The sequence below is a fragment of the Apis mellifera genome, linkage group LG9 (genome assembly GCF_003254395.2).
Source record: "Apis mellifera strain DH4 linkage group LG9, Amel_HAv3.1, whole genome shotgun sequence".
Taxonomy (NCBI): domain Eukaryota; kingdom Metazoa; phylum Arthropoda; class Insecta; order Hymenoptera; family Apidae; genus Apis; species Apis mellifera.
In genome coordinates, this window is record NC_037646.1 from 5,606,156 (window position 1) to 5,619,199 (window position 13,044).

General features: G+C 34.4%; 2 protein-coding genes and 1 long non-coding RNA gene across 4 annotated transcripts in view; 2 read left to right on the forward strand and 1 right to left on the reverse strand.

Moving 5' to 3' along the window:
* Nucleotides 1-1,785, reverse strand: part of LOC102655639 — a 44,100-nt gene extending 42,315 nt beyond the window's left edge. Inside the window, exon 1 of the mRNA XM_006560766.3 lies at nt 1,608-1,785. Coding sequence (XP_006560829.2) covers nt 1,608-1,653 — 46 coding nt within the window. The 5' untranslated portion in view covers nt 1,654-1,785. The remainder of the gene's footprint in view (nt 1-1,607) is intronic.
* The window catches only part of LOC724356 (RING finger protein 17), a 203,393-nt gene that overhangs the window by 44,262 nt on the left and 146,087 nt on the right, over nt 1-13,044 (forward strand). The gene's annotated exons all lie outside the window — the stretch shown is intronic.
* Nucleotides 1,972-13,044, forward strand: part of LOC113219017 — a 45,142-nt gene continuing 34,069 nt past the window's right edge. Inside the window, exons 1-2 of the long non-coding RNA XR_003305364.1 lie at nt 1,972-2,084; nt 2,952-3,017. This is a non-coding gene — a long non-coding RNA (uncharacterized LOC113219017). The remainder of the gene's footprint in view (nt 2,085-2,951; nt 3,018-13,044) is intronic.

Sequence of the window (13,044 nt, forward strand, 5' to 3'; positions counted from 1 at the left end):
CTTGGAGGTTCGCTTTCACGATGCTCTTTTCATCCGGAAACGACGTTCATCCCTAAATCAGATCGATTTCCCGCGGGGGAGGAAGTGGAGGAGGGGGAGGGGATACATCGGGATATATATCGCGTTCACAACGATTCCAACGAACTCTTAAAAACCGTTCCACCGTAAACACGTGCATATATTCCGCGCGTTTGAAACGAAACTCGATCAGTTTACACTTGCGACCGGGATTTTCTCTCCCCTTCAACTTCCTGCTCCGTAAGTGTTACGACTGGGGCCCATTCTCTTTTTATCGAGGAGACGACGAATGCGCGAACGCGTGTCGATTCTTGCGTGCAGTTGGTGCAGGCATGCGATGAAAAAGAGAGAAAGAAAGGGAGAATGAGAGGTTGATTCTCACTCTTATTATTATTATATGTGAGGATAAAAGAGTAGGAAGGGTGCATTCTTTTTTTTTTAAATGAAATAAAAGTTTATTCAAAGAAAATGAAAATGATATGTAATCGAATGAAATTGTTGAGAATTTCTTTCGAAATTTTCACTTATGCTTTTAGGAGGATAATTGAGGATTAATCTAGATAAGAATAAATTCGAATAAATATTTTCAATTTTAGAGAAATTATTTTAGAAAAATAATTAATAGCAATATGTGTTTAAAATAACTTTCGTTTATATTAGAAAAATAGTATGTAATAATTAGAGAATCAATTAGAGTTTAAATTTAATATATTTTCTTCTTTTCTAAATTTCCTCAGAATTGTATTATAAAAAAAAGAAAAAAGAAAATGGAAAGTTTGACAGAGTATATTACAGAATTATAGAGAGTATATATAATTCCAGACGATTTTTTCGATGAATTTCTTAGCTAACTTAAAATGATTTCACGAATTAACGTACGAAATTTTGATATTTTTACATTATCTAATATTTTATCTTTACACGTAAAGAAAAAAAATTCGTTGGATATTAAAGTCTATATTATATCCTTTCTTTATTTTAATAATTACCAAGATGCATTCCTCGGTTCGTCACCCTCATCTTCCTTAATTTTATTGAAAGCAAACCTTACAATCCCAATAACGTGCTTCCATTCCTTCTTACATCTCTCTATTTTCATCACCAATTTCTTTCTCTCTATCCCTCAATTTAATAACGAAAAATCAAACTCAAAATCTTCGAAAATAATATTGCTCTATCTAATTTAAGATAAAAATATCTAACTAAAAATAATATATCTAAAAATATCTAAAAATATCTAACTCTAAATAATATAAATAATATAAAAATATCTAAATAATATATTCTTCCACCCTTTATAACATTACACGTAAAGAGCTTGAGAATCCATGAAACGATATTAAAAAAGAAAAATCGAACATAAATAAATATCGTTGCCGAGGAGAGGGACTAACCATTCGAGCGCAAAGAGTTAACACTTACGAGAAAGAAGATCACTAGCCAAATTCCCCATACATAGATCCACGCTTCGACAAATAACCATGCATCCCCCTCGAGATACGTGCAACACCTGTCCTCACCTTGGCACAGGTAAATGATAAATACTCGATATTGACGGCACGCACGTGTAAAGTGTTCCCTTTACTCACCGAGTGCTAGCAGGACGAGGACGAACTTGACACCGGTTGGCCTCATTTTCCCTCGAGGCACGCACACGCACACACACACACGCGCGCAAGCGCGCGTGCAAGCGCTTACACAAAGGATCGGTGAGGAGGATCGCGCGAGGCGATCTCTCTACCCGTTGCGGCGAAGTCCACGCGGAAACTGGCGATCCTCGACGGCACACAGCCGTTAGTATTCACGGATCGCTCGGAGCAGAACAACAGTATCCACACGTCCAACTTTTGCTCGGCCGTCCCCTTTCGACCGTGGTGGGAACGAAGGAAGGAAAGGCGCGCGTTCACCGGAATCGGCCTTCGAGTGGAGGGATCGACTCCGCAAGGTTGAAGATAGGTAAAGGTTGAAGTCGAAGGAGAGGCGACAATCTATTGGAGGACAATTAAAGAGGGACGTCGTCTTTTCGTCCAACGTAACGTAACGAAAGTGTAATCGTAACATCTCGAGTAAGTCGTACTTGAACTTGATTTCAACGTCTCTGATTTGGTAATCCACGATTTCGAAAAGAAGTTGTTCCACAACGTTGTGCAATAGTTAAGAACGAGTAGGGTCGTATTCAAAGATTAATTCCTCGTTCCTAATTGTCACGAAGATAATGATCCAAGATGCATTGGAAGCTGACTAACTCGATTTAAATTACTCGTTGGACGATATTCCATTACAAGCGACGTTATTAAGAAAAAAACAGTCCAAGTTTCCCAAAGTTTTCACCACTTGACTTCGATAGGTGGCAAAGTTTTCGAGTATCGTAAGGTATCCGTGGGCAGATTTCTCGGGGAAACCTGGGAAATGCGGGAAATTGTGCGTCCACCGTTGCTGCCATTGTGCGTGACAATTCCTTCGTCGAAACCCTGTCCGTGCACTTTCCTTTGTTCGCCTTCCTCCTCTTCTTCTTCTTCTTTCGTCTTCCTCTTTTTCCTCGTGACGTAATTTCCCTCCCTCTCCTTCTGCTGCAACTTTCGAACGTTGCACAAGTGTAGCAGGACGATCTGTTCGCGTATCCATCTCGCGAAATATTGCGTCGAAAATATCGTTAATAATCGTAGTATATATTCAGGTTAATATTCGTCGCAACAACGATTAATCATTATTTAGGAATTTCTCTTTCCTCTTATCGCTTTATTTTCGCCAAGTTCTAAGAAACTTTTATCTGCGAAGTGAGCTCATCGAATTCTAAGAAGAATTTATTTACAAAGCGTTGTTATGTTACTCTTGGATAGAACAAAAACTAAGATTTACGTATAAACGCACGATGATCTGTGAAAATTCACACGGTTATTATATATTAATGTGTCGTTATATTTATGTTTCAGGTACGTAGAAATTTTATTAAAGCGTGTAATAACGACTATCTGTCCAGACGAGGCGAACAGGCGATTGTAAGTAATTTAAAATCACGTTATCGTTTATTATCGATATAGTAATTAACGTAACGATAAATATTTGCATAATTGTTCAAATTGTTTGCGCAACGCCCACGTTGAAACGCAAGATGCTTTCGCATCAACGGGTTTTACATAAAACCCTTTCTCGCGATATCAATTACCCATTTTCCACGCATATTTCGTTTCGTACAAGAGGCTGGTAATCGGATTCAAAAGAGTGAGCCAGAATTTACCTCTTTTTTCCTTACTTTTTCGATTTACTTGCTCGATTCGAAAGTGACTCGACCACTTTCCATCACTTTTTCGAAGAATCGTTCAAACTAATTCCAAACTTTTCTCGAGGAATCGAAAAAAAGGAAAAAGAAGAGAGAGAGAGAGAATGTAATCTATAACAGGGAGGGAGGATAGATTTTTATTTGAAAATTTAATTTGAAACTTTTCATAAGTAATCGAGTAGAGAAAAAGAAAGGACGTAACGTGGCTTTGAAAATTTTTTATTTCCCATCGGAGAATCGAGACGAGGAAAGATACAGAAAAATAAAATAAAATAACGTTTCTTCATCTATAGTTTCGTTGTCTCTCGTTAAAGAAAGAATATTAAATTTTAAGAATACGATTGAACGATTATCCTTTTTACAAAAATCATAAAGCGATTAACAAATTTACAATATATATATTTCCTCGCGAAGATATTATCTCCTTTTTTCCCCTTCTCTCTTTCCTTCTTTTCCTTTTCACTCTTTCAGATTACAAATGAAATAAATAGAAAATTATATCATAATAATCCAGTCAAATTATACAAATCGCGTACTCGCTCTTCCACGTTTCGCTTCGTTAATTTAACACGAGATATTGAGGTAATGCACAACCTTAACGAACAAACCACTCGAGTGTCTTGCCGCTCACAGTCCACATCTTTATTTCGCTCGTCGGCGTTGATTTGCTCGTCCATTGAGCCGCGTTTCTAGCGAAACGTCACGCTTTTCGAAACCAGAACTACTGGCATAATTACGATTAATTACACGCTTTTAATTAAACCGGTTCTACCCCTTTTCTTCGCCACGTCTTTTTTCTTCTTCTTTTCTCCCCCTCCCTATCTCTCTCTTTCTCTCTCTCTTCGTTTCTCTTTCTTCCTGCTCCTTCCTGCTTTCTCGCCTATTTAGTTATTCGTACATCAAAGGGAAACGAAACTTCACTACAACGTGCCTTAAGTGAACCTGGATCCTTTAGAATTTTCTTCTTCTTCTTCTTCTTCTTCTTTTTTTCCTGTAACTTTTTGTGATTTTTTTTTGACGATGATTAGTTGGAGTTAGAAATGATTATGCAAATTTTGATTTTCTTCCTTTCTTTCTTTCTTTTTTCACTCGAATATTGAATTTAATTGACTCGGTGATTAGTTTTTTTTTTATTTTTGAAGAGAGTAGTTTTTTCCTGTAACTTTTTGTGATTTTTTTTTGACGATTAGTTGGAGAAATGATTATGCAAATTTTGATTTTTTTTCTTTCTTTCTTTCTTTTTTCATTCGAATATTGAATTTAATTGACTCGGTGATTAGTTTTTTTTTTTATTTTTGAAGAGAGTAGTTTTTTCCTGTAACTTTTTGTGAATTTTTTTTGACGATGATTAGTTGGAGTTAGAAATGATTATGCAAATTTTGATTTTCTTTCTTTCTTTTTTCATTCGAATATTGAATTTAATTAACTCGGTGATTAGTTTTTTTTTTATTTTTGAAGAAAGTAGTTTTTTCCTGTAACTTTTTGTGATTTTTTTTTTTGACGATGATTAGTTGGAGAAATGATTATGCAAATTTTGATTTTCTTTCTTTCTTTCTTTCTTTTTTCACTCGAATATTGAATTTAATTGACTCGGTGATTAGTTTTTTTTTTTTATTTTTGAAGAAAGTAGTTTTTTCCTGTAACTTTTTGTGATTTTTTTTTTTGACGATGATTAGTTGAAGAAATGATTATGCAAATTTTGATTTTCTTGCTTTCTTTCTTTCTTTTTTCATTCGAATATTGAATTTAATTGACTCGGTGATTAGTTTTTTTTTTATTTTTGAAGAGAGTAGTTTTTATATATATATATATCGAGATTGCTTTTTTCAATCAACGAATTTTAGATTGATTGATCGCTCCTTCCTTTCCGTTCGATTTCTATCGTTATGTTCACGTTTTGTTCCACTTTTTGATTTTGCATTTAGAATTTTCCTTTCTTTCTTTTTCTTTAATTATCGCGCCATTAAGAATATACGATCTAACGTAAATATATATAATTGTTTCTTTCGGATTAATAGATAAGAAATAGAAAGTAAAATAGTAACTTTCAGGACATTAGATTATTTATTAACTCGCCAATCTCTATAATTTTCTTCTTTAATAAAACCCACGAATCGAACTCAAATCTATTAACACGAATATAAATAAATAAATATTCGCGTTCCACTCGATAAATCTTCCATCTTAATCTTCTCAAAAAAATACTAATTAAATCTTTTCAAAATCTCTCCCTCCACATTCACAATCAGATAATTAAAAAACGATCTAGCTTTCTTATATATAATAAATTCCAGACAACGATTTCAGAAAAAAACGAAATGTTCTCGAAATGGATTCGAAGTATGGCCGCGTCGAAAATTAAAATAATTTATTTTACAGAAGAGAAATTTCAAAATTCTCCCGTGATTAATTTCACCGTGGTGGGGAGTAACCCACGTAACTGTAGAGGGGAGGGGAGGGATATTTTACAAAGTGGAAATTATGCGCATTCGCAATTAGCCGCAGTAAACGATGATACGCGAGCTCGCCACGTGTAATTAGGCGTCGCGATAATTAAATCAAACATCATCGGGGTGGTTTCTTCTTCACGCACTTCTCTCTCGAGTCGAACCCGCTTCTCCTCCTCCAAGCGGATTAAATTGTTCCAAGTCTATTTGCATTTTCCACGTGTCTCCACCACCCCCTCCAATCCGATCGGATCCCGCGTTGTTGCAAATTTTATTTTTCCTCCTTCCCAATTAATTCATATAGGCAGATATTTAACAGGAGGAGGAGGAGGGGGAGGCATTTATCACGAGCGGTGTGCGCATAAACGGGGATGCATAAATTATCACTCTACTTATCTTGTATGATTCTCGTTAATTTCCCGATTGTAGATCGATATATAACGTTTTATAACGTTTAAATATAAACCCGAATGCGAAACGATTCTCGCAGTTTACCCGATTCTTCTGTTTACCCGATCCCGATGAAATGAAAACTACTTCGAAATGTATACAATTTCCAGGATCACTTCCAGTGATTAATGAATAAATGGAGGGGGGAAGGGATGGAGAAGATAGATTGAGCAAGGAATTATTAACAATTGTTTCAGTCGCTTTTTTTTTTTTAGCAGGTATGCAATTGTTGATAATTATTTTTTGGATTACATTCTCGAAAATTGGAATTTTATTCTGGGAGGGATTCTTTCTTGAGAAGTCTTTTATTTTTTTTCTCTCTCAAAGTTATTCTTGGAGAGAAATTATTGGCAATTCTGGAGAGTTTCAGTTTCAATTATTCGGTTTGAAGGGTGCAAATACATTTAAGGAAACGTAATAAAGTATTTTTTCGGTATAGCATAGAGAAGCATTCAGAAAAAAATAATTTTATTCTAAAAATATTGTAACGATATTAATATACTATTTACTATGAATAAATAAATATAAATAAATTTCCGAAAGCAGCTCTCGATAGTTTCAATTTCGATCCAAAAGATGCGAATATACATTTGAATATATATTTAACAGAGAAATTCTAAAAATATTGCAACAATCAGCAATAATGAATACAGTATCCACCATCGAAATAAATAAATAAAAAGAAATTCTCGAGAATTTCGCAAAAATGCAGCCAATACATCGCGTCGACTTGAAGAACAGAGAAACGGAAATTAGTCGACAAATCGGTCCGGATTTTTTGGCTCGCGCGAAAAAAAGCCTTTTTTTTCTTTTTTTTCAACAGTTTTCGCAGAGGAGACAATTACCAGCCACGGCCATTGATGTGTTCGTTATCGCCTCTATTTTTTTTTTTTTTCCCTCTCCCCTCTCCCCTCTCCCAGGATGATATCCCCCCAGGACGAAACACGAGCGGCGAAAAATTTCCATCCGTAATGAAAGCTACAAAAAACTACGAGCGACGCGAATCGTCGCGAAACGCCACTATTTATGCCCGCCTACCCGCCCATTATTTATCCCCCGCGATTCGATATTCCGAATTATTAACAAATGTTACGAGAGGATACGAGACGATCTACGATCTATCGTGCATGCACGCACTCCATGCACTCGTGCTGACTGAACGTCGTGAAATTGATGACTCGAGCCTCCCCTCTCCTCCTCCTCCTCCTCCTACTCTTCGTTCAACACTTGGAACCACGAATTATTCGAATAATTAAATTTAATCGTCACCGTGATATCACGGATTGTGCACGCGTTCTCTTCCGCGTATCTGTCTTCCGGATTTTTTATTCGCTTCCATCGGATCAGATGTTTATTGGGACGGTGAAAAAAAGGCCGGATTCGTGGTTGGACTTCGATTCGAATAATTTGGAATTTTTTTATGGTCGTGGAACTCTTTCATCGTGTTTCAGCCTGTCATGTTTATTATTAGGAGATTAAGATTCGTGGGGGAACGTTGAATTATTGTACTTTTTGTTCTTCTTCCTTTTCGTTTCTTTGGAATTTTATTTGGTTGTTAAGAATATCGATAATTTAGATGGTAATTTAGACGAATCTTTGTTTATTTTTTAATTTTATTCTACTTAATCTCGAATGGGACGATAATTGTGATGATATTCGATTAAATTTGACAGGAAGGTATTAATATTATTATTTAAGATTTAACTTTTAAACGTTCTAAGCAAAGGGAAGAAGAAGAAAATACCCGTGTAGAATATTTTTGAAAGAGGATGAATTTCGCGTCGCGTTTCTTTGGAATTTTATTTGGTTGTTAAGAATATCGATAATTTAGATGGTAATTTAGACGAATCTTTGTTTATTTTTTAATTTTATTCTACTTAATCTCGAATGAGACGATGATATTCGATTAAATTTGACAGGAAGGTATTAATATTATTATTTAAGATTTAACTTCTAAACGTTCTAAGCAAAGGGAAGAAGAAGATACAAGAAAATAGCCGTGTAGAATATTTTCGAAAGAGGATGAATTTCGCGTCGCGTTTCCCATTTCTTCGCTCATGGCGAGAAATTCGTTCCCATGATGCTCCTTCGAGCAAGTTAATTCGCAGACGTTAATCCATCTTCGTGGAGCAAGTCGAGGATGATTCTTGTCTCTCGAAAACTCTTTCCACCGCGTTCCAGGTCTTCACGAAATCAAAGTCTCTCTCTCACTCTCTCAGAGTCGCAACAGCGGATACGATATATAGAGGATGTATTATTAAGTATTCACAGGGTGGAGGCGAATTATCGAAAACCGCGACGCGAGAAATTCGAAACTTTTCTCATGAAACTGGCAGACGTGGAAATCCACAACGACATGGAATTCTCTCGAACAGAGAGGAAGAGAAAGAGAGAGAGAAAGAGAGAGAGATGCATGCTAATCGCCCATCCTTTTTCTTTTCTTTCTTTTTTTTTACGAGATTCGAGGGGAAAGAATTTCGTCAAAATGACGGCGTATAAATTAGAGCGGCAAGTTTCCTGGGATTAAGGGATTAAAGGGGGAAGGGGGATGGAAAAGATGGATTTAGAGAAGGAAAACTGTGAAAACTGTTTGAGCAACGTTACACAAATGATAAAACATTTTCATAATCACGATTTTTCGCGCGCGTGTAAATAACAGTGAGTGAGTGAAATCGTTCCATTTGTTCAGGTGAAGTTCAGTAGCATTAACGACACTTGACCTCTTCATCAATCCGGTTGTTTCATTGTAGAAACTTGTACACTTCGTTTCATTTCGACACAATCGGCGAATTAGGCAACACGAGAACTGATCGTAATCATTGTGACCCGCATTCTCTGTTCAATTATAACACCGGTATTGTTTCGACGACACACGTCGAATCTCTTACGTACGAATATTTCACTATTCGAGTAATAATAAAGAAAAAAGAGAGGGTTTTAAAAGATTAGAGATACAAAATTGAAATGTTTGCAAAGATGGAATCTATAAATTCGAAGTTTTTATCCTTTTTGGTCTTTTCGAAACTGGGATTTATAGATCTTTCACGTAAAATCGTGTTAAAATCCTTTGCAATTTCTCGTCGCAACGCAATAAATAAAATTGCAGCTCTGTCGTTATTTCTTTAAAACGACGTTTTTGCATTTAAAACGATTATAAATATTTATTATAATAAAGAAAGAAACTCCTAAAATTCACAATCACAATATTAACAAACATTAACATAATATAAATTCAAACGGAATTAACGATCCAATTAACAATAAAAAAAAAAATAATAATCTTTCGTTGCGAATCGATAAATTCACATTCAGAAAATTCGTGGAACGACTTTCAACGTTTTATCATCGCGGATTTTCGTTTCATTCGTACGAGTCGATGAAAAATCCGAACGATCAGGAATTTTTCTTTTCTTTTCTTTTTTTCTTTTACGCAATCCGTGGCTGAGATGTGGATTACACACTTGTGAGAAATCTGGTAACACAACAAAGCCCTGCTTTGACGTAAGATATAAGGGAGCGCGTGGTGGCGGGCTTTGCGTCAGAATGATGCATTGCGCGCTCTAATGAAACGAACTAGAAACGATTAGAGAGGAACGCCGGTTGTTCATTCATTAGCCCAAGGATTATTTGTCGGTTAGGGGAAAAAATTATGAAGACGTGGAAACGATCCGCGTTGGAACGAAATCCAGTGGTCGAAGATTAATGGAATAAATTCCAGAGATCTCGTGTAAATGTATATACGTGTCTACGAATTGAATTTGTTAATTTATGATAATGATGATGATGGTTTCCTTGAATACAAGAATATTTTTTTTTTAGATATAATAATAAATATTTTTCATCGTCGGATTTCAAAAAGATTTTTACACACTGGATTGGATGGTGCTTGGATTTTTTTTTTTTTTTTTTTGGCCTCGATATTTTTCACAAAATCGAGCGTTACTGTTTTAAAATCGTTTATGAAACTGGAACGTGCTGGAACGAGTATAAGAACGGTCATGTTCCCTCGAACGTTGGAATATTCATCGAATCGATCGAATAACACTGTTTCAATATTGATAAAAATATTGTGTAGAAAATGATGGCTACTTTTAGCTCCAAAAAAAAAAGAGAGAAGAGGAAGAAAGGAGGGGAAAAAAAAAAATGGTAAAACTGTGACAGTCGCCGTATAATCGGATGAAAACCGAGTCTATTTCGAAAGCCTATTACCTTAGCTAATAGCACAATGAGTTTTCACGCGCGTCCGAAAGAATCAATGTAAAAGTAAATTATTGCTCGATCGACGATTTGAACGCTTTGAAACACGCCTTTCATCTCGTCGTTATTTCGCGTCTCTGTACAGAAAATATAATTTTGATATAAAACTCGTGTAAACGTTTTCGATTCAGATTTTAATCGATGAATTTTTATTCAAATAAATACAACCAAAGATTTTTTTTTTTTTTAGTATAATTCGTTATAATTTTATCTTAATTTATATACAAAATGAAGATTTTTTTTTTTTTTATTTTAGAGAGAAAGTGGAATTGCGTCTGTTGTTCCAATTTTAATTGGTACGTGTGATAAAGATTGGAAAATTTATATTTAGTTATTAATTGAAACGTAGCACTTTGATTTCTTTGAGATATAATGGTATTGAAAATTTGAATAATTCATTATCATGCAAATGAATATTGAAAAAACAAAAAAAAAAAAAGAAAAATTATTCCACGGAACTATGGCCATATTTCCAAGAAAATAATTTCGACGAAGGAAAAAATTTTAATTATATATACTTTTCATCCACTCTATTACGAATAAATGATTGCCACTGTGAAATAATTAATTGAAAAAATTTGCAAAACTGTTTTCTAATATAACGTGAAATAAAAAAAAAAAAAATTTATCGGTGAGAATTTTATACAAATAAGGACGGAAAATAATTACAAATCGTTGTTATATTAAAAAATACCGAGTAACAATTTTTCAATATTAATTATAATTTACATTTTTCCGTGATTTTTCTCTCTCTCTTTTTTTTTTTTTTTTTTCGTTCGAACGATGCAATATATGCGTACAGATATAAATATTGATGGAATCATTTTCGTTGTTCGACGTGACATGACTCTTATTGTAAAATAAAAAAAAAAAAAAAAGAAAAAACGAAGAATGAAATAATCATTAGTGTTAATATCTCGATTAAATTTTTCAATATATAGATAATAATTAATATGAAATGATATGATCGAAAATGAAACCTAATTATTCTGATAAGGATGTACAGATATCGCGTTTCCAAGAAAGAAAATTTCAATTTAAAAAAAAAAAGTTCCAAATATAATAATGAAACTTTATTTCCTAAATCGATTTTTATTAATTTTCATATTAAAACGATTTTGCTATCGAATGATGAATAATTATATCAAGATACATATTAATACTGGCTCCAAAATTTATACGATATTCATTATTAGTATATTAAATAGTATAAAGAAAATTGAAGTTTTCCATGAATGAAATTAAACCATAATTGAAAGAAGAAAGAATTCTGATTAACGAAATCTCAGAAATGTATGAACATACAACGTGTTTCATTCTTCTACTCGATGACAGTGTCTTTTGTCAATATTGAGAGAGATCCAATTGGATGGGGCAAAGCTCTCGTAGATAGAAAGCTGTGGAATTCGAATGGACTCGTCCATGCTGCTCGACCTTGAGAACGATATAATTGGAATCCAAAGAACGGTGAAAGTAGCCCCAATCTCGTATTAAGCTGGAGAATACTGGCTTCTCAACAGATGAACGAGCGATCTTTCAGTTTGCGATTTCACTTATCGCTCGCAATTAGAACGAGGCTACTTATCAATCGATCTTAGTCTTTTCATTTTCTTCGAGATATAAATTTGTCGTTCGAATTATCGTACATTGCGCTATAGCTTCGTTTCTTTCGAAACGAATTCGTCAAGTTTATGTAATTTCAATTTTTTTCAATCTTGTTATACATTTTGAGATTATTGAATATTATTCTTCCTTAAGAATGTTCTTAATCGATACTTCGCACGATTGAAACAAATCAGGATAAATTAAGATGAAGTCTCGGTGGAAAGAAGTTAAATATTTCACTCAACGATTATCGTGAATTGATCACGATTGCAACAACATAATCTTGCGGTTAGTAAAGAGGAGAAGTTGCACCACGAGATTGAAGTATAATTTCTGTGAAACGATAATGATGGCGTCCTATATCCACTTATTATTTAAGAAGATTAAATCATCAATTCGAGCGGAGGAATTTTCTAAAATTTGTTGCTTCGATTTTATTATTGGCCTTGTCTCCTAATTTTCTTACTCTACTTGGAAAGAGACCAATTTATTTGAATTCGTGGATCTTTACATTAGAATTTCTGAAAAAAAAAAGAGAAGGAATTACAAGAAATAAGAGAAATAGGACAAATTTTCTTGAATTTTCGATTTTGTTTAAAAAATTATTAAATTATTAAATTATAATTCATTCTGTCAAACTTTTCTCGAAGAAGGACTCTACGAGAAATGGTTGGAACTTCATCGAAACGTGCGTTAACCTAACGGACCGTGAAAGCCTTTTATTACAATTTACGCAAAGCGGAAATACTTGTCGCAGAAAAATAATCGATAAATCGCGCCACGTAAGCAAAATCTATCCGGTGATTTCTTTTCAAGAGATGCTTGAAAACCAGGTTCATTGGCACCAATTTTTTACCCGACTTTCGTCGTTGAATCACTGTAATAAAACGGATGGCGGCGTTACAGGCATTTCAATGTTACGTTGCGGTATTATCGACCACTTTTCATCATCACGATGGGGCGAAAGGAGGACAAAAATGAATCTGC